General features: G+C 37.9%; 2 protein-coding genes across 5 annotated transcripts in view; both read left to right on the forward strand.

The window, feature by feature from the left end:
- The window catches only part of LOC306852974 (actin-binding LIM protein 3-like), a 58,038-nt gene extending 45,738 nt beyond the window's left edge, over window positions 1-12,300 (forward strand). Inside the window, exons 15-23 of one of the 3 annotated variants that reach the window (XM_079390111.1) lie at window positions 4,166-4,279; window positions 5,498-5,568; window positions 5,831-5,984; window positions 8,525-8,554; window positions 9,027-9,082; window positions 9,406-9,466; window positions 9,568-9,575; window positions 10,176-10,256; window positions 10,776-12,293. In XM_079390111.1, the coding sequence (XP_079246237.1) occupies window positions 4,166-4,279; window positions 5,498-5,568; window positions 5,831-5,984; window positions 8,525-8,554; window positions 9,027-9,082; window positions 9,406-9,466; window positions 9,568-9,575; window positions 10,176-10,256; window positions 10,776-10,889 (689 nt within the window). In that variant the 3' untranslated portion in view covers window positions 10,890-12,293. Of the gene's footprint in view, window positions 1-4,147; window positions 4,280-5,497; window positions 5,569-5,830; window positions 5,985-8,524; window positions 8,555-9,026; window positions 9,083-9,405; window positions 9,480-9,567; window positions 9,576-10,175; window positions 10,257-10,775 lie in introns of all 3 variants that reach the window. The other 2 variants (XR_013782685.1, XR_013782686.1) reach the window with 2 other exon arrangements.
- Window positions 12,301-12,435: 135 nt separating this feature from the next.
- LOC306853259 (actin filament-associated protein 1-like 1) overlaps window positions 12,436-26,217 on the forward strand; it is a 32,799-nt gene continuing 19,017 nt past the window's right edge. Inside the window, exon 1 of one of the 2 annotated variants that reach the window (XM_079390533.1) lies at window positions 12,436-12,555. In XM_079390533.1, the coding sequence (XP_079246659.1) occupies window positions 12,537-12,555 (19 nt within the window). In that variant the 5' untranslated portion in view covers window positions 12,436-12,536. The remainder of the gene's footprint in view (window positions 12,556-26,217) is intronic. The other variant, XM_079390532.1, reaches the window with a different exon arrangement.

Below are 26,217 nucleotides of genomic sequence, written 5' to 3' on the forward strand. Positions count from 1 at the left end.
AGTTACTTTTTCAAACAAGTAATGCAAGTTACATTGTTTTCCCATTTATTCATTGACACCTTAATAATTTCACTTTTGGTGTGAAAGGGCCCTTAAAATTGCTAAAAATATAACTTTAGGCTTTTTTGTTTTTGTTGTTGTTATTAAAAAAAAACAAATAAGCATGCCTAGCACAGATGACAAAAAGTAACGCAAAAGCAACATCATGCATTGCTTTCCATAAAAAGTAACACAGTTAGTTACTTTTTATGGAGTAATGCAACATTGTATTGCACTACTTTTAAAAGTGATTTTCTCCAACACTGATAATTATAATTATAATAAATTAAATGTTTTATGTTGGCAAATGTCAAAATACAAATTTTCACAGCAATCAGCTGGCTTGAAACTATCTTCTATTGAGTCCTGTAATATACAATCCCCTCCAAAAGTATTAGAACAGTAAAGACAAAATTGCTCTGTTGGCTGTGGAGTCAAGACATTTGCAAATATGATTAAAAGATATATATGAGACAAAACTACAGAATGTCACATTTTATTATTAGCCGTTTCAACACGTACATGTTTTTCCAAATAAAAAGGACAGCACTTTTAGAGTCCATCCCACTCATTGATGTGAGCATAAGTATTGGGACAGTTGAACATAAGGCAGATATAAAAGATTAAAAGCTATTATTTAGTTGCAGATCCCTTGCGCACAATCACAGCAGTGAGTCTGTGACCCATAGACATCACCAGACTCTTGGTCTCATCCTTTGAAATACTTTTCCCAGCCTTTAATGCAGCCAATTCCAACTGTTGCTTGTTTTGGGGAGTTTCTGCCTTTACTCTCCTCTCCAGCTGGTGAAATTCATGTTCAATCGGATTTAAATCTGGAGATTGACTTGGGCAATCTAAGACTCTCCATTTCTTTGCCCTTATGAATTCCTTGACTGTACTGGCAGGGTGTTTTGGGTCATTGTCCTGATGCAATATGAAGCCCTTCCCAATGAATCTGGTGGCATTTTCTTGAATATTGGTAGGCAAGATGGTTTTGTACCCTTCCAAATTCATTCTGCTACTGTCATCATACATTAAGTCATCAGTAAAGTTGAGAGAGCCTGTTCTAGAGGCAGCCATGCATGCCCATGCCATGACACCACCTCCACCATGCTTTACAGATGAGACTGTATGCTTGGGATCATTTGCAGTTCCCTTTTTTTCTCCACATTTTTGCGTTCCCATCACTTAGATAAAGGTTCATCTTTGTCTCATCGGTCCATAAACACAGTTCCAAAACTCTTCTGGCTCACCTTTGTGCTTTTTTGCAAACTCTAATCTTGTCTTTCTATTTTTGGTGCTGGTCAGAGGTTTGCATCTTGCTGTGTAGCATCTGTAATTCTGTATCAAAGTCTTCTGAGGACAGTAGATTGTCAGAGCATCACCCCAGCTTTCTGGAAGTTGTTGGTGATTTTACATTTTACAGACACGTCTTTTAGGGTTCATTTTCACAGCTTTTATGATTTGTCTGTCATCAACTACTGTTGTTTTCTCAGCCGATCAGGTAGTTGTTGGTTGCTGGTGTCGCTGGTGGTTTCCAAACTCTTGATTTCTCCATGCCATTTGTTTTTGCTATAGGTATAAATGACTTCCTCTTTTCTTTTAGCATCCAAATTGCTTGCTTTTCTCTCAAAGTCAGCTCCCTCATCTTCATCCTGGTTTGTGTGTTTGCAATGGCACGATTGCAGGATTCAGAATGCAGAAGTAATGGATATAACTGATACGACACATTCCCTGTTCCAATACTTATGCTCAAATCAGATAGGGGGACGCAACTCTAAAAGTGCTGAACTTCTTAGCTGGTAAAACATGTATGTGTTGAATCACCCAATAATAAAATGTGACATTCTGTAGTTTTGTCTCATATTCATCTTTTAATCATATTTGTAAATGTCTTGACTCCACAGCCAACAGAGCAATTTTGTCTTTACTGTTCCAATACTTTTGGAGGGCACTGTATATCTGGAGGCCCAAATATAATCTTTGTCCACATTTTCTTTAGGAGAAATTGTGAAATGGCTTTAAATATGGCATGGATGTGCAAAATTGTGTGATTAATCAATACTTCAGACATTTTCTGTGCAGTTCTGACCTTGTTTGAGGAATGGAATCTGTGGAATGAATCTAAGTATACTAAATGGTGTTAAATGGAATGGAGCACACTTACATTTATTGGTTGCTGACAGAATTAAATTAGCTAAAATGTTTAAAAGACAAGCACAAAGGGTGCAGGGGATTATAGAACTTTGTGTAGGCCTGCCAATTAGCATGGACAGTACACAACAACAGAGATCTAGAGTGCATAAGGGAGATTAATTTGTTTCAGAGTTTTGCACAGAGCTGCACTAATGCTGCAGATTTATTTACTGGCCAGTTCAGATACTCATACAGTCCATCGAGTTCTGTCTAAGAAAGGTCAGAACCATCTCTGAGAGCTTGTTGGCTCAGTTTACATTTTGTGTGTAGTCAAGTGTTTATCCTCGTGTCACAAGCCTGTAACGAGCACTTTACAATGAATAATTTGCTACCCATATGGTGGATCTGCATGTGTACGTGTTATATTGTTGTAGATGTCTACCTGCATTTGTGCAAAAGACTCGTACTATTGTAACGCAGATCATTTGCTTCTCTGCCATATGGATACCAAACTTAAAATCTCAACTGAAGACTCTATGGGATGCAAATATTTCTTCCCTTATTCTTTTTTCCATGTTTTTTCCCCCTCACCACCTTAAATACAAAATTCCCTCCACCTCTACTTTCCTCGGTCACCATTCACTCTGTAAGTATTCTCTCTCCCCGTGCACATCTGTCTGTCTGCGTTTTGGGATGTGTGTTTGGTTGATTGATCTCTAGTTCCTTACTTGCATTCCGTCTTTCATCCCTGTGAAGTCTTTTCCATTAGGGACTGTTAATATCCTGAGGTCTGTGCTTCTGTATTTGTGTTGAATCTTCTTGTGTGTGTGTGTGTGTGTGTGTGTGTGTGTGTACCTACCTACTTAACCTACTTATTTTGGGGACAAATTTGTACCCAAAAGTGAGGTAAACCTGACAAAATCTCCAAAAACCTCCCTTTGGGTACGTCCTCATTTGTAAAACGGGTTGAAAAATAAACTATAGTTTTTTGAAATTGTAAAAATGCAGAAAGTCTCCTGTGAGGGCTAAGTTTAGGTGTAGGGCAATAGCACATACAGTTTGAACAGTATAAAAACCATTACGCCTATGGAATGTCCCCATTTAGATAGCTAAGTAAACGTGTGTGTGTGTGTGTGTGTATGTGTGTGTGTTTTATATGGATGGGAGTTCAGTGCTGTTTTTGACTGGTTTTGCTTTAGAATTGAAGGCAATTTGTCAATATGTGTGTCGTTTCTAAAAATACAAAGAGTTTTAAAGTGTTTTCTGTGCTTATTCAATATCTCATTTACATGAATACAGATGCTTTATATTGAGTGTTGTGGATTGTGTTAAATTCATTTTTCTTCTGGGCTGTTATATGTGAGCGTTGTAGCTTTTTCTTTCTTTCTTTCTTTCTTTCTTTCTTTCTTTCTTTCTTTCTTTCTTTCTTTCTTTCTTTCTTTCTGATGCCCCCTTAACACCTAGCATTAGCATTAGCTAGGTTGAGTTCACACAGAAATGAAAAAGCTTCAGAATTTTTCAAATGGAAAATGTGTGTAACAGAAAAAAAACAATGTAATGTTATTTTTGATCTTATCTACTTATCTACTTTCACTAATAAAGGATGTTAATATGGATTAGAAGTGAATAAGGCAAGAAAAATTTTAAAGTGTCCACGTGAAAATAGACTAGAAGAGACGTGAGTGAATATTTGAAAATAGAAACAAGAGATTCCAAATGCAGTTCAGTGGAGTAATGCTGTGAATATTGTTCAAAAGTAGAAGAGTTCTACTTTTAGGACCTGATAAAAGTAGGTCATGTTCATGATCACAAAGCATCTTGGGTGCACTTACAGCTGGTTTTTGATGTGGAATGTGCGATTACTGAAAACGCATACTAATGTTAGATGTAAAGGGGGCCTGATTGTACCGCTATGTGCTGTTATATCACAAGCTTTTTCCAAAGATGTGATCCTGAAATTCTTTCCCCACAGACAATCACTGCAATCCAGCAACTAAGAGCAAGACCAGTGAGGACATTGTCCAATCTTCCAAGTTCCCATCAGTTTACTCGCCTGAACACTACCAGCACTCAGATTACTACCATTATACCAGCTCTCCTAAATGTAAGTGATGAATGTATGCCTATGCGTTCAGTTCACTGGCATCAAAGCACTTTCCTGTCCTTCACACCAGCCACAAACATTCCAAACGTTTCCACGTACAGGGATTCCAGTAAAGATTGTATAGTCTCTGAATGTGTGACTAGAATATATTTATCATGTCATAAAAATAAAGTATTTGTTACATGTTGCTGATAATCAAGTGCACAACACAGGAGAATTCCAACACACAGTCTTTAATATATTTATCCAACAAGAAAGCACTGAAGATCGTAGGAGCAAATGCAACACACAGAACAGATGTGGAGAACTAATTAACAACCTACAAACAAGAAACTAAGAAACAGCCAAACGGGAACAAGGAAAATCAGAAGACGAAGAAACTAAACAGGGACCGTAAAAGTATTATATTGCAGTGCAGTTCATTTTCCTATTGAGCAGTCCCTAATGCATTGTAGTGATTTAATACAAAATATTTGTTTTAACCTGTTTGCACTAAATTATGCTATATAAATACCCATAATTTTCAATAATTGTCAAGAACATTTAAACAAACTCAACAAAAGCAAATTTTCTTATCTTACTGAATTGTTTTAAAGAAATAGCCACTTTAATCTGATTTAGGTAATAAGTGAATCAAATTTGACAAGAACATCTACTGTACTAAATCTGAAGATAAACTAAACACCATTCATTTACTAAAAGCAGAATAATACAGAAGCGGTCGTGAAATGAATGAGATATTCTAATATGCTTAAAGTGATTAATATTAACCAGGGAAGAAGGCAGTTTTGGATTTTGTTGTGGCCCAGAGTTCTTTTACATTTACTTTTGCACACATTACATTATCAATATTCAATTACATATTCCAATTTGGGTTAGGAGATGTATTTTTATTAGCTGTGTTGTATCCCATCAGTGTGTTTGACCAAAGGATGACAGGTGGGTGCAGTTTCTTAGATCAAAAGGCACCTTAATTCCTTCAGGTTTTTTGGCTTGTTTATTTGGAATCCCAGACTAAATCTGAGCCAAAAATGATTTGCAGATTAGAAGTGTGCAAGGTTAAAATTTAGTAAGAGACTGCGTATATATATTTCATAGCATATTTTTTCTCCCAATCAACATATCTCCCTTTTAGATGCTATTCTGTTTTTTGTTTCATGAAGACTCATTATTTCCTCTTTTTCACTCTCGCTTTCTTTCTCAATTTCTTTCCTTCAGCTTTACGTGCTCCTCGAAGAAGGTACTCATCAGGTGGAGAAGAGGATGGCTGGAGTCACGGCCTTCAAAGAGTAAGCCAATAAAGCACCCTGTCTCTTTATATCCACAATGCCCTCTAACCAGTAATTAAACTTGTGTTAATTAGATACTGATATAAAACTCGCCTGGTTTTGATTATCAGCGATCAGTCATCAAGTTACAGCCCATCTGTCTGCTCAGAGATTCACTTTTAACCATTTTTGAAATCTAGCCAATAAGCGATCACTCTTACTATGGCAGGATGATCACTCATTAATTCTTTTGTTTCTGTCTTCCCGTTTCTCTGCGTCTCAGATTCAGGGTGGTATCGGTAGGATGATCCTAAAGGAGGAGATGAAAGCCCGCTCCGGTTCCTATGACAACGACCCCTGGGGCAGTGTGCGGAACTCCCGCAGTGGGAGCAGGGAGATGTTGCACAGCATGGGCCACAACAACACAGTTAACGGCTGTAAGTGCTCCACTAGAGCTGCTGTATGACGGCAGATTACAGAGATGTGTGTTCGGAGGGGGTTGCTGTAGGGTCATCAAAAACAGAGCGTTGCATATCGCATTGGTCACTGCATTTGATCCTTCAAAGCCAAACCTACTGTTTGTGTTTGTCTAAGACCACCTTTTCCCTTCCCACAATCTCCTCTGGGGAAAATGCATGACGGCAACAGGTGCGGTGTGGTTTTGATTGCATGCAGTATGGGAGTTGCTTTGGCTGCCTTCAGTATGACTGTCATTATTTAGCGTAGGGCGGTGTGGTCAATGAAGATGTGGCACTGAGCCATCTAATTAAGGCAGTGGAGCTCTGGAACGCTTTAGAGTGAAGGCAGGATTGAGTCAACGGTGACACAGCCAGAATATGCTGGGAGAGAGAATTCTGAGGGTTTTCAGGGATAGTGCGGACACAGCAAAAAAAAAAAAAAACTATTACAACACTACAGCGATGTCTTTTTTCACAAACACACTTCTCTCTGTTGCTGTTTTCCTTATATTAACACTCAATGTGACCTTTGTATACCTGACACCCTAATATTTTAGTATATGTATGGTGTGTGTATGTATGTAGGCCGATGTGATACGCAACTTGATGCATAACTTACGATACATTAAAGGTACAGATAAAGGAGGTACCAATGCAATGCGATACGATTCACCCCTATTATGCAGTGTGATCTGATTTTGGTTCGATTCAGTGCAATATGATGCAATGGGAAAAAAAAATTATGGTATGCAATTCAATATAGTACAAATAGTTTGCTTTTATTTCTTTGATTCAGACAGACAGCAAATTATAAATTAACTCAAGCGCCTTCTGACTTCTAATGCCTCTAGTCTCTGTAGTGTTGTGATACGTCATATTCACGTAGAAGCGGTGGTGATGAGAGAACGCGATTGAGAAAACAATTTACATAAAATATTCCTCATAAATTATTGGTCACTTTCTAAATAATAAAAGTATAGGTCATCTACTAATAAATATATATAAATTGCTTTTTACTGATGCAAATATATTTATGCAAATAATGCATTGCGATACAAATGTCAACTTGTATCTGATGCACACTTTTTTTAAATTGATGCATCGCATTATTAACTTTTATGCCGATGCACAGTTTTTTTGTTTTTCAGACAAAGCAGAATAGAATTTTAATATCAGCCATTTATCAGTTATTGTCCATAACATTAAAATAATTAGTCGTTGATCTGTATTGGCCAAAATTTGAAATATTTTCTGTATTTATTTGATAAATGGGGTTGGTAACTGCATCTGTCTTCACTTAATAACTTTCCTAAATTACAACCCACCTTAGACTCCTACTCTTTTTTTCTTTAATTTTTCCTTTTCCTCTTTCTCCATCCCTCATGTGCATGTGAGCGGGCTGCTCACCTTAATTCTATTTCTGTGTATCTCATGGGGATGTGCATGAAGCATCTGGAAATTTCCCTTCATCCCCTCCCTCTCTTTAGTTCCCTGTTTTCCTCCTCTTTCTGTACATGGATCTGGCTTCGCTGTTCCTGCTTTGCCCTCCCCCATATTCATTGCTACTCTTCACAATGCTTGGTGCAGCCCATGCTGGTGTCCCATGTCTTCTTTTATTTATGAATAGAAATGGGTGGTATTTACTGCACAGCACATGAATATCCCACACAATAAGACGGATTGTGGGAAGCGTTTTCAGAGATAAATAAAACATAGCCAGAAATTTGGGACTGTGGATGTTCATTATAATCTTGTGTAGCCAGGAGGAAAAGGAAGCAACTTCTGTCTTTGTATTTAATCTCATATTTAATCTGTATATAAATTAAATATACTACCACCAATCAAAAGTTAATTTTCATTTTGTTTAATTTTAAAAAAAAAAAAAATTTTTAAGCAAGGATTAAATTGATCAGGATTAAAGGATTCAATTGATAAACTGAATTAACTAAATAGATCCGGATAATGTCCTGGCATAAAATGCAATGCATAATTCAAAATATAGTTTCATGTAAGGTTTCTTACCGAGACTTTATTCCTTTTCATCAAATAACTTTCCTTTTGTTTCCCTTGCTTTCTCCTTTTCTCTTTTTCCTTTTTTTCTTTACACTGTCATGGCTTTTTTCCATTCATCAGCATTCTTCAGGCTCATTGAGCACTTTGATGTGCTGTGTTTTAGTGTGGCTGGTTAGCAGCTTGCACTCTGCTATATTTGTTGACGGTTTTGAGACTTTTCCAATGGTTCTTTCAGTGGTCTAAAAACTCAGGGGACACAGAGGTCTGACCTGATGGCAGACATACAGTAAGAAGCCTCGGTATCGGTCTGAACTTCCAATTTGTTTTGTACCAGTAACTGCACATTTAGCTCATTCCTCACTATGCGCATGACAGTTAGTTTAAGGGGAAATGTTTCTTACAGTGTACTGCTATTGCTTTATTTTACCCAAATTTATTTATTATTTACATATAATTAATTTTCAGATTACTGAAGAAATTATAACGTTCCTTTCTCTTTCCTTCAGCTCCTCAGACAAACTTTGCAGCGGAGAATGGTGAGTGACTCTTAAGACCTTTCTTTGTCAAAAAAATAAAAAAGTAGGTTTTATAGACGGAAGTTTGAAATTGAAATTTGAAAGCTGTTGTAGTATTAAGTTTTATTATATATGTTTGGAAGCTTCTAAGCTTTTTGGAACCTGAAGATCCTAGAGAAAACCATAAACTCCTGAGAATTGCTGGGTGCTCATGTTTTGGCAAGATATGTTATTATCATAATTTTTTGGCAAGGCTTTTAACCCCAGGGAGACTGTGTCTGTAGTCTGTAGTTAATTTGTTTTGGAGAAAAGTTCTGCATAAATAAAAGAACAGATACATATTTGCAATGTTGTCAACACAGATTCAAGTCTGGTCAGTAGCGCCCTCTTCTGTGCACTCATAGACAAGGCAGTCAAAATTTAACAAACATATTCTCATATACTGAGTTTATTTCAAACATTCATGTTTATTGTTCTTTCTTATTACTTGAAGACTACATATCCAAGTCAGCCTCTTTGCCCGGATATGGCAGGAATGGATTGCACAGGGTAAGTTTCACTGAAAAAAAATAAATAAATAAAAAAAAAAGTAAAAAAAATATATTTCATAAATTGCTAGTAAATTTACAAAGAACATTACATTGAATTACACATGAAATTACCTACAATAATAACTTCCATTTTTGTAAAGCACACCTGCATTTTTGTAACTACAAATACTATGTTTTAAATATTTCGTTTATTGCTTGTTTGTTTTGTTATATTTGTTTTAATGTTCTGTAATGGACAGACAGAGCAGTAAAAGCAGATGGGTTGGAAATGTTAATTAAAACTTTATCCACAATTGGTTTGCCTGTTTATTTGTTTTCCAGCCACAAAGTGCAGACTACTGTCAGTATGACAGTGGCAGTGAAGTCAACTGGGGAATCAGAGGTACGGAAAGGAGGTTTTTTTTAAGGAGCATATTTAGGAATTAAATTATTTGTACAAAAAATTAGTTCTGACTTTAAAAGCTTTTTTTTCTTTCCCAACAGAGTACAAGGTAAGGACGATGGTTTCTCATTACCAGAGGATTAAAGGGGGCCCAGAGAGACACTAAAAACATCCTGAAACAGAGGCACCTCTGAAACATTAGCCCTCTGTCTTCTCCAGAGGAAAGCCCAGATTTACAGTATGTCAGTCTAATGAACCCTGATGGGTCAAAGCAACGTCCTGCTGGTCAAAGCTTATGGAAACTAGAGGATGGAGAAATTAGTGCTACCAGGTCATAAGGCCACTCTGTCCTTCCCCAGCTGGGCCTTAGAGAGTTGGAGACTGCAGGGGCCGTGGAGAGGGCAGGGGTTTGTCTGACCCCTTTGCTCCTGGTTGGTCAAGAACTATATTGTTCTGCTTGGTGTCACTTCCTGTCTCGGTTAAAGCTGCTGTGCCAGAGGCTCTGTGATTTCCTTTCACTTCTGTAAGTGAGAGGAAAATGAGGTCCACCAGTGCACAGCCTGCTCTGAGAAAAATACTTAGCTTTCCATTACCAGTCTATGAAGGAATGTTTCAGTCAGGACAATTACTTGGAAATCAATAAATATGAGTTTCAGTGTTTATGTAGTTTAAAGTTTACAATGAAATGCACTGCTAACTTTTGTTACAGGTCTACCCATATGAAGCACTTATTGTGACCACTAGGGGGCGTAACAGGTTGCCAAAGGATGTAGACCGGGCTAGATTGGAGGTAAACTGTTTATGATATTATTACAGTATGTTTGGGGTCCGTAAGATTTTTGTTTGAGAGAAAATAACACTTAATATACTTACTACCTAATAAATTAATACTATTCAGCAAGTTTGCATTAACTTGATCAAAAGTGACAGTTACAAAAAGATTTCTATTTCAAACAAATGTGGTTCTTTCACAGAAATAAATTACATTTTAAAATATATATTAAAACAGAAAACCATTATTTTACATGGTCATGTTTCTCAGTATCACTGTTTTACTGTATTTTTTTATTAAATAGCTTTGGTGTCTGTCTATCTATCTATCTATCTATCTATCTATCTATCTATCTATCTATCTATCTATCTATCTATCTATCTATCTATCTATCTATCTATCTATCTATCTATCTATCTATCTATCTATCTATCTATCTATCTATCTATCTCTTGCTCTCTCTCAATATTTAATAATTGCTTGCAAAAAAAATGAACAGATGGATATACTGAGTAGTATGTTTCTTTGACATTTTAGCGGCATCTTTCCCCTGAGGAGTTCTATGAGGTGTTTGGGATGACGATGGTAGAGTTTGACCGTCTGGCACTGTGGAAGAGGAACGAGATGAAGAAACAAGCCCGGCTCTTCTAGTGTTCCTGTCCCACACACACACACACACACACACACACACACAGAGAGAGACCTGAATACCTGTTTCAGTCTAACTAAACAAACACATCCTGTGTCTCATGCCTGGACTGTACCTAGAAATTGTGCAACTGTTCGTTGTGACAGAGGCATATAAATGATCAGACAGGCTAGAATACCTGACAAAGAAAGACATAAATAAATAACATAATACACAGAATGATGGGAATATTTTAGTTTTTACTTGAGTGTAAAGTGAACACATTTTGTTTTGTTTCTGAATGACAAAACTAAGGAATCAGGAAGTGTAAGGATTTTGAATTTTGCCTTATGTTTTCTATTAATTTATGCACCAGCAAAGTAAGTGAACAGAATGTAAATACGATTAATACAACTTTAATGAGAGTGGATGAATCATCTAATGTCATCCATCAAGTACATTATTAAGTAATATTTAATTTTAAATATTATTTTATTTTTCCTTTATTTCACAAGGACTACATAAGCTTAGATGGGCTGAAATAAGCGATGATTTGCTTGACAATGAATACCAAAGTCTGACTGTTATTTGTGAAGTTAGCAGATGAAATTGAGCACTACAGTGCTGTACTTTGTTCAGGTCATTTCCAAGGAGTAACAAATACTGAATGTACACTTTTCTCACAAGAAGACTGGGATTATTAGACTAATACTGATGAAACATACATTGTATATTGTGATAGAAATACATATGACTTGTGTCTGATACAGATGATGAAGACAAAACAGATCAGAATTAAGGTGCATTGTTTTTTTTTCTTTTCTTTTTTGAAATGTTATGTTCTTTAAAAAAAGAGATCTGTTGGTTAGGATAGCGCTATTTACTTTCATCACTCCTGTTAGGATGGATCAGGAAATGCTGTGATACCTTAAGTGAGTTTTGGGTCATTGCCAAGGTGATTATGTCACCTGATTTGGTAATAAATTGAATGCAGAGGAAGTAAACATGGATTATAAGGCCAATGACAGGGATAACGTGTTCACACTCACATATTACTTGATAAAATAAAATAAAATAAACATCACACCATTGAAGCAAGTGACAAATAACAAACTGTAACCTTGATTAGGGCCTAACAGTTACCGTGGGGTCTTTCATACCAAGGGATACTGACTAGTTTTTGTACCTCACTGACAAACAGGTGAAACCATCATGTTTCCTGCCTTTGTGTGTAGTGTTTACAACCTGTTTGCCCTATAGATTGTTATGAAGTGTTCTATTAATTTCATAGTGAAGGAAGAGAGCTAGAGTATAACCATATTTTTGATCCTCTCTTTTTTAATCACTACTGCTACCTTCCTAACTTTATGTATCTGTCAGTTTCAACAGACTATGTACATCTTATATTGCAATAAAAGTTTGTTTTCTTCTGTAAAACTGTTTTTGTGTGATGAATGGCATCAGTTGATATGTGGGGCAGTCTGTCATCAAACCCGGCCAGAGGAAGCATTAGGACCCAGCAGGATAATGGAGGGAAGTCGGTCTCTGTAACTTCATTGAGAATCTTTCAATGCAGATAGTGTCTGTCACTAAGTGCATGACATCGATGGGTGCACGGGCTGCAATGTGTGTTTCCAACAAGCCGAGGAGTTTTGCATGATTCTTCTGATATGGAAATAAACAGCAAACGTGAGTAAAATGACATCAAATAATCACAAATGATTGCATGAAAAGTTTATTTATCTAAACTAACAGAAACCTGACGCTTGATAAGCTTGTTAGTTTTGTATACATTTGTTTACTCGTCATCTTATGCATAGCCGACTGCTCTTGTTGTTGCACAAAGACTATGTAACAAGGATTTTAAAGAGCAGATAAACAGTTAAGTCCACTTTTTTATTTGTTATTGAAGGTGCATTTCACTAAACGCGTCCCTGTTTCCATATTAGCGATGTTCGAATCATGAACGAATCGCTCTTTTGAATCAATTGAACCAATTCACTAAACCAGTGCTTCCCAAACCTGTCCTGCACATTTTGTATGTCTCCCTTATCAGACACACTTAATTCATGTCTTGCAGTCTCTACTAACGAGCTGATGAGTTGAATCAGGTGTGTTAGATAAGGGAGACATACAAAATGCGCAGGGCTAGGGGTCCACCAGGACAGGTTTGGGAAGCACTGCACTAAACTTTACTGAACGATTCATTCATTAATCGAACTGAATCGGTTCGGACGGTTCTTGAGTCAACAACTGACTGTTAGAAACCTCTTTCTCGGATGTGTTCAATTCGTGATGAGGGCTAACACTACTATTAAGTATATTATTATTACTTAATAATATAATAGCCGAAAACGAGTCGAGAAATTATTTAGGACTTAATAATGCATAATGGCACGTGATGACATGTACTTAACTGAATTAGGCTACTGAATCGGTTTCCAAACGATTCATTGTAACGCATTGTACTAAAGAAGCGATTCGTGGTTATCATAAATCGGATTTCCTTTACTCTTCCCATCATTCAGCTCTCCTGCAGTGCCTTTTCCACAGAGATCTGCTGTAGCATTTATGATCGAACTCTGACTCGGCTGTTTCTCTCGTGTGATGTTTCTCGTCATTTTCAACAAGAATTTTCTGTTTTCAACTTAATATTGATCTATTTCATACAGACCCTGAACTTCAAAGGTTCAGGAGGAACTACACCTGGAGCATAAGCCTGCTGTGGGTGGCATACGTGATTCAGAGGCTTGTAGCAAGGTTTAGTTTTCAATTTCTCTTGGACCTGTGCTTTCAGATCTTTCTTACTCTTGTGCTTCGTTGTTTATAAGTGAAGTCTCTCTTTATAAGGAGCTGAGTACTAACAGGACCCCTATGGTGAGGCGGTAGTACTTCTCTTGATCTCCTGAAAGTCCTACTGTTTTGATAGTTGCTGTTTTTGCATGGTGCAGGAATGAGAGCGCTGCTTCTTGCTTGTGGCATTGGCTCTTGTATTTTTCATTCCATCGCTGAGACAATGAGATGAATCCTGCTGGCTCTCTCAGAACAAACCAGCTGCGTCTGGTCAGGCGTTGGTCCGGAGACACAGATTGTTTTTTGTACAGTTCCTCCCCCAAATGCTGCTCCCAGTAAAGTTAAACCCTAGTCATCCACCTCTAAAAGACTGAGTTTACACAACATATCAAAGATAAAAGGAAAGATTAGTAGGTCTTCTATTCATAAATCATAGCCTAGTCTAAACCCAAAGTTACTGATTCCTAAAAAGGTAAAATGTAAGTTATTTTTTTGAGAAGTAGAAGAGTTAATATTACATTTGTAAGGGGAAGCGCAAATGTATTTATCTGTGCATAATATTGTGTGTACCTTTCTTTTTGCATGCCACTGTCTGTGGTTTCCATTCTTGGCATGCACATTTATCTTCCAATGAATGAAAAGCTCTCTTAACTCATGGCACAATTCCTTTGCCATCTAGGATTGGAACGTCACAAAACAGAGACAACAACCAGGTAGACACATGCAAGTAATTATAGAGCAGAGCACCTCAGATTTCATTCGAACAACAAACTCTCTTCCACTTTCTCTTAAGACATTCAGTCCATCACTAAATCCAGCAGTGTTTCTGTTTGACACCCTGTTATTAGGTTTCCACAGGTGTATTTCTGAACCACCTGCCTCATCTGTTTGCAGAAGGTGAAGGCCGTGTCATCGGTTACTGTTACTGTTTACAAGATACAGCAAAGTTCTTCCTCGCTCCTTGCCAAATTCCTGATCTATCAGAATGTGAGTGTTTACACAAACACAAGGGACGGAGGACAGAAAAAAAAAGACATCCAGCAGACATCCCCTTCGGAGCAAGCATGTTGTTTCTGTCACTATTTTTATCATGCTGTCTACTTGGTGTATGGGAATGTGAAGACTATCATGTTGTTGTTTCAATCAGTTATTAGGTTCATATGGGTATAGTGATTTGGTTTTTAAGCGAGCGTTAAAAAAAAAACACAATTACATAATTCTGTCCTCATGTTGATCCAAACCTCCTTCTTCCATACAATGGAAGTCAGCGTGGACCAAAATAACACTGGGCTCTAATGTATGAACAAAAACAGTCAAAACATTATTCCGTATATCATCTTTTGTGATCAGCAGGTCACTTTCATGGTCAAATGTTGACTTTTCGAAAGCTCCCAGTTTTCACAATGTATTGATGTGGTTTGTCTAGTTTACTGATTAGACTGTGGGATTTTTTGACGGGTTAAGCTATTTGCTCTAATGTGAGTCATTAAACTTCTAACTAATTTGAGAGCAGGCAGAGAAAAGATGCTTGAAGCCAGAGAATCAGGTAGGCGTGAAGGGGACTCTACCTCTCCCCACTGACTCGTAGAGTATGTGGGATTGTCTCTTCATGTAAGACTCTGCACTGAATCATGATTATTGTTTCCTTCAGACTGTGAGCATGTGGAAGAGCTTAGGAGTGTCAGGAACAAAGATCATTTGTCTTGTAAATCTTATAATGAAACATGAATTTGCACTACCGAGTTCTTGAGATCAGCAAAATGAATAGCAACACTGTTTTCTTGTTGGTGCAGAATCTGCAAGCCTGGTCTGGCCTTGATTGTTGTATGTCACGGTTGCAAGTCGGTACAAAGCAGCCTGTTGCCTCTGGCTTATGGGAATTCCACTTTGTATAAATACATGGATATGGGTAAGCAGGATTTAGTGCAATAATGCGACCGCCCGTCAGCCGTCGACTTCAACTTGAGCCCTGACAAGGGAAATGCACGTTGACTGGGCTTAGAAACATCTTTGTTTGCTTTGACCATTTTACGTCTTAGACCACCCATTCAATCTCTATGAGCATCATCTGCCTTCTTGCCAATGATAACTCAACCAGCTGAAATGGACTAGACAGTGCACACCCACCAGACTCTCATGCATGATAATGGTAGCGTTTAATAAGGTGTGTGTCAGTATTTAAGGTCTTTAACAAGTCTCCGGTGAATCATAGTGCAGGCTGCGCTCACTGATTTCCATGGTGAAGTTGGGGAGTTCTGAGGTTGCCACAGTGACACCATTTGACAGTGTTAAAAAACCTTCTGTGTGCCACATGCACAAGTTCTTCTGGCAATGAAGAGATGTGTAGAGTGAAATGAGCTTTAAATATGATTTGTGTGGCATAGTGGTTATAAAGGTTGCGGGTTTGAGCTCTGCCAGGCACACAGTTGTGCCTTTGAGCAAGGTAGCTAACCTCAGGTTGTTTAGGGTGGTCTGTCAATGTAATGTGTGTGTAGTGCAGGTAACTCTGTATAAAAGCATCTGCCAAATGACCACTGACTAAGTACTAAATGTACTGTGAAAGTAGGCAATGCACTCCAAGTTATCAGCCCAGACTGTATTTGTTAACCCTACAGGTGCAGATGGTGTTGGCGTGACAAGCTTGATTTATCTACATGCTTCAGATGCAATGACTGTTAATCAAAGCAGAGTTTGTAGCGTTGACATATAGCGACCTACAAAACCTGATTTGTAGGTTGTGTATCTGAAGCTAAATCTTGTTGACTCTTACAGTACATTTATCGCTGTTTTATGGATTCACTTTTTGCTTACTCAGGAATTCACATTGGTACTCATGAGCTCTGTTCCAAAACTAAGTGTGCTGCAGTTCTGTCTACTGCCTACATAGGCAACTGCCTTTTAAGTCACAGAACCTCATAAGTGATTTATGAATGCTCTAACAACTCTGCATGCCACAGAAATAAAGCTCATCACTTGAAGCACATGGAGACTTAACATGTAATTGAAACTAACAGAGAAATCTTAGCATGTTGCTGAGCTAATGGTATATTAGTGCTTTTAAGAATCAAATGCAATATAACTTTAGTCTATAATCAATAGAGATGCAGATGGTATCATATTGGTTATCAGCTTTCACTATTGTTCAGAGGTTTTTACAAGAAATCTCTTATGCTCACTTAAGCTCCATTGAGTTGATTAAAAAAAAAAAAAATTTAAAATAAAGCAATAAGCCCCAAGAAGCCATTGTTTACAGTGAATTTATTAAAGTAAAGGGGCGTTAGCTGTTATAAGTTCACTGTAAACCACGGCTTCACAGGGCTTATTGCTTTTATAAAACGGTTATTCCATATACGTAGTAAGCTTTCACAAAATAAAACAGAGCAAATTAAGTGTAATGATATTAATAAAAAATTATTCTTCCGCCAAACAATGTAGTTCCTCAGAAACATTTGTGGTTCCAACAAAGTGGATGCAGAGCAACACACAAATGTAAACAAAGGTGTATGTTTGTAGAGTAATGTACAGCAGCTTCGAACTTGGCTCAACCAATCAGAATCAAGGACCGGAACTATCTGTTTTATAATGTAATTTATTCCTATGATGGCAAATCTGAAATTGTGTCACATGATCCTTCAGAAATCATTCTAATATGCTGATTTGGTGCTCAAGAATTATTTCTTTGTATTATCAATGTTGAAAAGGGTTCTGCTTATTAATATTTTTGTGGAAACCATGAACATATTTAAAGGGTTTTTAACTACTATAAAGTTTACAAGAGCAGAACTTTTTTAAATTGACTGAATTAAAGCAATACTTTCTTTCAGACGTTTGAATATTAGTTTTTACAGATTACAAATTTTATTTATTTATTTATTGGTCTTGAGCGATATTGGATATTTATTTGTGCATAGGGCTGGGCGATATGGCTGAAAACTGTATCACGATATCAGTGTTTCATATCGGTCGATATCGATAATTATTGATATTTTTTATGACCCATTTAAAATAAGGACCAGGAGAAAAATATATTACATTTTTATTTTAAACTTAACCTTCCTCTGATCATAATCCCCTCAGTTATTAAGAACGAAATGTCAACAACCATGGAAAACTCAAATAATTCAAATGTAAACATAAGTCTAAAGTCACAATGAACACTTAACAATTATCTCTTAACATTTAAGGTGCAAAATGTAAGAAATGCTTAATAAAGTGTAATAAAATAGTGCAAAGTGTTAAATATAAACAGAGAAACCTGAGAATTTAGTGCTAGGAAGTTCACTAGCTGTTCACCTTCTGGTGAATAAAGTGTTTTTAAAATATGTGCAGTGTTTTGTAAACATAAATAAAACTGAGGTAGACTGAGATACATCTGTAATATAAAAAAACAAACCTGATACAGTACAGTAACATTGTTTGAAATATAAAACGGAAATATGAAAAAGTAACTTCAAGTTATTCTTACTCTAATCATACTTGAAGTTGAACTATTCAAGTATATTTTCAGTCCAGGTTTTGTTCTAGGAACACCAGCTGGTTGACCTTCTCCGGGTCTAAAGCTGTCCTGGTGCATGTAACAATATTACCCGCAGTACTAAAAATTCTTTCTGAGGGGGTGCTGGTGGCTGGGATGCACAAGTACTTTTTCGCCAGCTGAGACAATCTGGGGAAGTTGTGTTCATGTAGCCTCCACCAGTCCAGAGGGTTAGACTCACTGTCTGCATCAGGGCACATCAGGTACCTTTCCAGCTCGCTCTCCACTTTTTGTTTTTCAGTGAGAGGCAAAGCATCATCTTCTTGGCACTGTTTTTTGAAAAAGCTCCCCAATGACTTGCGTTGCTTCTTCACGCCCAGTGGCATAGGTGGTCCACTGACAGCTCCTCCTTCTGCACCTTGGTCTGCTGCTCCCTCAGAAGGCCCTGCCTGTGATTGGCCCTGGTCTTCATCCATGATCCCAGACACAGCTCTCATTTGAATGGCCCCTACCTTCTCTGGTCTGATGTATTGGCCTTTAAACCTAGGGTCCACGAAAGTAGCCATGTCAAGGAGATCATCGGTGTCAGGGTCAGCATATTTCTCATCGAGAAATTTTGTCTTCAGCTCTTTTGTGAGCTGAGTGTCCCCCTCATTAACTTTCAGCAAACTGGAGCGGAAAAGGTGGAGCACAGGCTTCACGTACGAGACCGTCACATATGACTCCCCAGAAAGGGAGTCTGTGAACTCCAGGAGAGGAGTTAAGGCCGCATGCATTGACTCAAGGACGTCAATATCCTGCCACGTTGGTATCAGGTGCCTGTTGTTTTTGTCAGAAAACAGAGCTTCAGTGATGGCCTTTTGTTGCTCTAGGACCCTTGCCACCATCTTTTGTCTTGAGCCCCACCTGGTTGGTGACTCTGTGACCAGCTGGTGTGTGGGAAGATGGAGACGTTCCTGTGCTTTAGAGAGCGCACTCTTTTTCTTCCACGAGTAAGAAAAGGTAGATACTACTTTCTTGCACACACCTACAGCCCTCTCCACTCTTTTATCTTTTCCTGCAGCACCTGCAGAAAAACAATGCCAGCGTTAATAACTGATAATAGATCATACACAGAAACACGCACACAGAAACACGCACACACACACAGAGTCATGTCAGTGTGTAAAGCTGCTTCCATAGATCATAATATATAATCTCAATTACTGGCTAATAAAATCACCATAGGAATCAACATTGATGGCGAGCATTAAAATGACAAAGCTGAGTGCAAACGATGGCCAAAACACTGCAGCCGTGTCCAGTTGTTCAGTGAAGTCGCCTTTACTACATTTGCCCTGCTGTCTGTGGTGATGCACACCATTTTGTCTTCAATCAGACTCCAGGACAACAGTGCCTCCTTCAAGCCTTCTGCTATCACTTCTCTTGTGTGATCTTCGGGGAAGTATGCAGTCTCAAGGCATCTGGTTTTCAAACCCCATTCATTGTCGATGAAGTGAATGGTCAAGCTAATGTATGGCTCAGAAGTACGGCTTGACCACAGGTCAGAGGTTGTTGCAAAGTACTTGGCTGACAATATTTCTTGCTGCACAGATTCTTTGCACATTACATACAGCTTAGGAATGGCAGTCTTAGAAAAGTACTTTCGGCCAGGAAGAACATAGCGTGGGTCAAGCACGTGTATAAGCTTTTTATAACCTGGCTTCCCGACAGTGTTAAGCGGAAGCATGTCTTTGGCTATATGACATGCCACTGCCTCCGTTATATCTTTGTACCGTTTAGATTCTTTGTCATAAGGAGAAGTCTACCTAGGAGAAGTCGTGGCCTAATGGTTAGAGAGTCGGACTCGTAATCCAAAGGTTGCGGGTTCGAGTCTCGGGCCGGCAGGGATTGTAGGTGGGGGGAGTGAATGTCCAGCGCTCTCTCCACCCTCAATACCACGACTGAGGTGCCCTTGAGCAAGGCACCGAACCCACAACTGCTCCCCGGGCACCGCAGCATAAATGGCTGCCCACTGCTCCGGGTGTGTGTTCACGGTGTGTGTGTGTTCACTGCTGTGTGTGTGCACGTTGGATGTGTTAAATGCAGAGCACGAATTCCGAGTATGGGTCACCATACTTGGCAGTATGTCACTTCACTTCACTTCACCTTTTGAAACTGTTTGAAGTCAAGGAGCGTGCATTTAATATAAAAATTGCATATTAAAATGCTGCGTCTATAAGTAGATTACTAGACTTTGAAGCAGAGCATTCAGTGCTCCACCCAAGCTTCTCAACTCTGTGTCTGTTGATGGATAGGCAGAGGTCAGAGGTCAGGGTTTTGCCCTAGCTCTTGGCAGTCTTCCATTTTTCTGCATACCCAGACACACACACACTCCAATTAATATCGCTTCCATGAGGATTCCCAGACAAAGCATCCAGTTATTCAGCAACCACAATAGTGTAGAGGCCTGCACAGTCTTAGTAGTGTCAGTGAAACACTGCATCTCTTTACCGTGGAAAAAAAAAAGAGGGCTGAAGGAAGACATAGCTGCAGAGTGAAGTCATGGGGGTTTTCGGGTGATAAGCAATATGAATTAAGCTGGTAAGACTGAAGGCATTCTTTGTATTGGAGATGGGCTGACTCACCCTCTTCGTGCCATATGGTGGGGGTTTGGTGTCTGGGTTTTTTTTTTCTGTAGCGCTGACCTTCACAACCAGGCTGAATTGAAGTGAGCAGCTTTTATTTCCACATCCTATCCACTCTTGACCCCTGCAGCTCACCCCACTGCTCTAGGGACAGTTTGCTTTACTGTACTGGCGTGAGTTCCAGCACCTGCCTAACCCATTTACTTGCTGCTTCCATTCATTGTTTGTGCCAGGTCTCCATGGCTCAGATGACCTCAGATGGGCTGTTGGGGGAAATCCCACTGCTCGTTTTCTCTGGCTGATATTAAACAGAGGCACAGACCATAATAAAAGAGAATTAGACACTGTGACCACAATTGTGACCAGATTTCAAACCTCAAGGGTTGCTGCTACTAGTTGGCGACAGTGTAACAGAGCCTGTTAAGCCTTTATATGGAAACATGGAAGATGCAGAGGCTTCAGGATTGTTATCTTGACTCCACTTGTCCATCATGACCCTACATCTGCTCTTGTTTCAGAACTCTCTTAATCTCAAACCAGATATTAGAAAGTGGTAAGTGATTTTATATCAGTACCTGATTCACCTCCCTTGCATTTAGTCATCCAGTGCAGAATCAGAGATCATAGTTTTAAAGGGGTTGTTTTCAACAGATTTTATCATAATTCATCTTTACATGACATTTTTCCTCCCAAGTATACTGCTGTTATTCTAAAAAAAAATATATATATATATATCAAATATAATATATTTATGTAAATACATTTTAAATAAAATGTAAGATATTAATTTAATTACCACTTAAATGATAACATTCCTCAATTATACAACCTTATAGTCTAAATACATAATTTTAATAATGTAATTCAGCAGTAAATAATACAATAGGTTCTGCAGTTCAACCATAAATTATTTACATACATGAATACTTTTTATAATTCTAGCTAAAAACATATTTGTTAAACTATTATCATTTTTCATTGTACATCGTAATGTCAGATGGCTGTTGTTTTTTTTTATTCATTATTTTTATTTATTACATATGTTCCTTTGTTATTGTTGATATAAGATCAGTGGTTCTCAACCTTCTTGACTTAAAGGCCCCTCACTGTCCAACACAATACTCAAAGGACTTGTCATCCATCGCCCCTTTGGCCGTTTAACTGAGGGCTCATAGTAGGCTCCGGTTAAAAACCACTGCTTTAAATGACCCTTTTTGCTGTTTTATCTTCTATACAGTATATGTTTGGGTGAACTGGCATAGTGAACATTAGAGTAGGTTTATATAGTATATCAAACATTTTTGCTACAATAAAACAATGACACTTCCTATTTTCCACGATATACAGCCTGTAAATGCTTAGACAGTATAAAACGTACACAAACAGACGCCTGGCACTGAGGACCCCCAGGCAAAGGGGTTTATAAAGAGGAGCGAAGAGGAGTGTTACCATAAAAGCTTCCTGCTCCCCACCGAGCCAAAATCTTGCCTTCAAAGCTAGTTAATGCTTAAACAGGTGAGTGGGAGTTTCAGGGTCCATATCTCTGCTGCAGTGTGTAGACACAAGGAGCACTGTGACCTGAGGGAGGCCCCGGCCTAATGGCCAACTCCCCCCTGCTTCCTTCAAGCAGCAGCCAAGCCCTATCACTGGAGCAGGGGTCATTAACCACAGTGGCTCCCCCCACACAGCGCTGCTGCATTAAAGATGGGCTCTCGTGTTTTGCCTCTCTCTATTTGTTTTGATTGGTGTCCTCGATGAGTGTTCTGAAGGCTCTGGAGTGTGCAAGATTGTTTTTCTTGAAGCTATTTATCCATGTTTGGATGTTCTTTAATGTGAACTGGCCAGGGGGGTCTGCTGTTAATGTTTCTGTATATGATAAGCAATAATTGCATTTTGACATAGCTGGTCTATGAACAAAACGGAAGAGTTCATATTTGAGGTTTCTAGATAGAAGAATGCATTAAAGAATTGCTGAAAGCTTCCAAAACAAGAGACTAAGTGAGTGCAGCTTTTCCTTCAACTGGAAATTAGCTTTATGACTGTGTGTGTGTGTGTGTGTGTGTGTGTGTGTGCTTCATTTTATGATAACCTAAAGCATGTTCTCATCTATCATAAAGCAGCAGGAGTGACATGTAATTTCCCTTTTTCCACACAAATGTGCTCAGGCTTTAATACTGTATATGAGTCAGAGCTCAGAGAGAATTATAGGCTAAGCTGTTCCACATGTTCACCTGCTACCTCTCTGCAGCCTCTCTCTCTCTGTATTTGTGGTTTAAGATGCAGTGATAAGGGGTAGTGCAGGATGGTCTTATTTAGATCTATATCGTAGATATAGTAGTTTCAGATATAGGTAGTTAAAGGGTTAATTCGGGCAGAAATTATTCAATTTTCTCTTATTCCAAACCTGTTTGAATTACTTTCTTTGGTAGAACATAAATTAAGAATGTGAGAAATCATTTTTTTTTTTTTTTTGTCCAAATATTGGTAGTCAGTGGTCAACAAAAAGTTTGGTTACCAACATCCTTCCAAATATCTCTGCCTGTGTTACATCGAAGACAGAAAGTCATACAGGTTTGTAACGAAATGAGGGAGAGTAAATGATTACAGAGATTTTATGTCAGGGTGAAGTATCCCTGTGAGATTTAACATGTGCAGTGTTTTTTTTTTAACTCACTTTTTCCTGTCTCAGCTTAATCTGAAGAGACAACTAGAAGTAAGTCATTCGGTTGATTTCCCAAAGTGTAAACTGTGTGAATCTGTTTGTTTGAGCAATCTGACATGTTCTTGCTCAACCGGTAGACTGCGTTTAGGGTTGGATTTCCTATTTTGTGAACAATGGCTTGTTCGTAAAAGAAAAAACGATAACGTATTCATTCACAAATCATTTTTGGAGTCAGATCTTAATGAAACATTTGATCTGGTTTACAAAACCAGTCTGAATGATTAATCTTTTTGATTAATCGAACTGATCAGGTTCTCAAGTTTAGTCTCACTGAATTCAAGTTGAAAATTCCTCTGTTTTCTTATCATAAATATAACATCAGTTACATATTTTTTAATGGTTTTTGGAGCTCTGAAGCTTCAGTCCCCATTTATTGTAATTGCATGGAAAAGGGTGGCTTGATCAGTCTTCAGAATAACTTGTTTTGTGTTCCACAGAACAAAGAAAGTCATACAGGTTTGGAACAATATGAGGGTGAAAGAGTACAGTATCCAAACTTGCTCAGTATTTTATATATATATATATATATATATATATATATATATATATATATATATATATATATATATATATATATATATATATATATATATATATATATATATATATATATATATATATATATATATATATATATATATATATATATATATATATACATATATATATATACATACAAAATACCGTCTCTGCATTTGTTTTAATATCACATCTCACTCTGTAGTCTTATTGGAATTTGCTCAAATCCTCCCATCTATAATGCCTATCATCAGTATAGCCCCTTCCACACTCTTCTGAATCATATGATTTGTTTTCATTCTTTATTATTTGTTTTCTTTTGACTGAATATGAGAGAAACATTTTAGGAAGGGTTAACAGATGTTTGACTGTAACATTTGACGAACTCTGTAACTGTAGTTATCAGGCTCTGTAATTTGTGGCATGCACCCAAATATGTACTTCCCACCACGGCGTCCCACCAGAGCAGAGGTGTCTCATGCAAACATCAATATTCCAAGGTGTCCAAACAAATGAGGTTTTGTTTTTGTTATCTCTCATTGTGGGAATTCTAGTGTGACATCATCAGTGTATGTGTGCACAAACTCTCTCGTTTCCCCTGTGGAGCTTTGAACGCTGATGATCTGAGTATGCCTGGAATTCTGAGGGAGATTTTCATTCCTGAATGTAGTTAGAAGAGGATCACTGAGTCGTCACTCCATCCAGGCACCCTGATGTTAGTATCTGTTCAATCTTATCAAGATAAGATTGTTCATTCCTTCGCCTTTATGATTCACAGCGATGTTCATGATGTCCTACACATTCCAGTGACAACCTGTCTTCTGGTATGAATTCTTATGTTATGAGCAAGAATTGATAGATTTGATGATTTAGATTTGAGACATCACAGTACATATCTCCTCTGAGTCACACCAGGCGGCACATTAGATTGGTGTGGTAAATAAAACATCCGGAAACAGCGCAAACATCTGTTGCACCACGGGATATTCATATCTGATGACAGTTGGGTGGTTTATGTTGGAAGGGCCTCTCTTGCTATTGACTTTGGGAGCATTTAGCCTCTGTGTCTTCTCATAAAACTGATATGAGGTTATGCTATTTTTGAGAGTGGATGCCCTCCAGCTTATGTTATTTATTATGGAAGAATTGTAGCTCTTGGAGTTTTGTTGTTTTATTCCTGCATGCACTGTGTGTGTTGGCTAATGTATTTACAACCAGTGTGACAGTAAGGGCTCCGTGTGTGTGTCTGTGTCTTTGGAAAGGTCAGAGTGCTCCGTCACTGTATTGTTGTCGCTTGTATCTCAGCCAGACGAGCGTTCTGCAGAGTTCAGTCAGATAGTGTCTCTGGGTGTGAGCAATGATCGGATGTTCTTTGGCAATGATTTAGCAAAAGTGAAAAGTCATTTTAAAAAATGTTGACTGTTTTACTGTATGATTATGTTTCATAACTAGATTTCCTGAAGAAAATGTAAAGAATGGCTGTCTGTTGCTACTGTTGTTGCCAGGGTGGCTGGCTGCTAAGGATTTTGCTTATTCATTATCATTCATTATAATTCATTTTGGTAACAAGTTTTGCACAAAAATTAAAAGTTTGATTAATAATTGTTCAAAGAATGTGGTCGTATTTATACCTGGTGTTAACATCTATATAGGGGATTGTGTTACTATGTTATGTTGATAAAACACCCACAAAAAAAGTTTTTCCAAAAAATACACAATAGATTTGGTATGATGTGGTCATAAAGATTTTAATGTTTTTAAAAGATGCCGCTTTTGCTCACCAAGACTGCATTTATTTGTTCAAAAATACTGTAAAAACGGTAATATTGTGAAATATTATTACCATTTTAAAGTGTAATTTATTCCTGCGATGGCAAAGCTAATTTTTCAGCAGCCAAATATGATGTTTCAAGCTAAATTCCAGTTATTTTAGTGCAGCAAATATATTAACTGAAGTTTATGATCTGTGCAGCTGCTGCTTGATGTCAGTTATACTGAAGAAATCTGAAGTCTTGTGCATGTGTATAAATACTGAGAATATATATATATATATATATATATATATATATGTATGTGTATGAGCTGACTCAACAGAACTTTTTTAATGAGCCCACTTAAATGCAGTAATTGTGCTTTGAATGTATCTGATCACTTAAATTGCAGATGAACAGCTTCTCTTGTCTCGGCTGTCTTTTATCTTCAGTTCCAGGCTGTCT

This window comes from Barbus barbus (assembly GCF_936440315.1).
Source record: "Barbus barbus genome assembly, chromosome: 33".
Taxonomy (NCBI): Eukaryota; Metazoa; Chordata; class Actinopteri; order Cypriniformes; family Cyprinidae; genus Barbus; species Barbus barbus.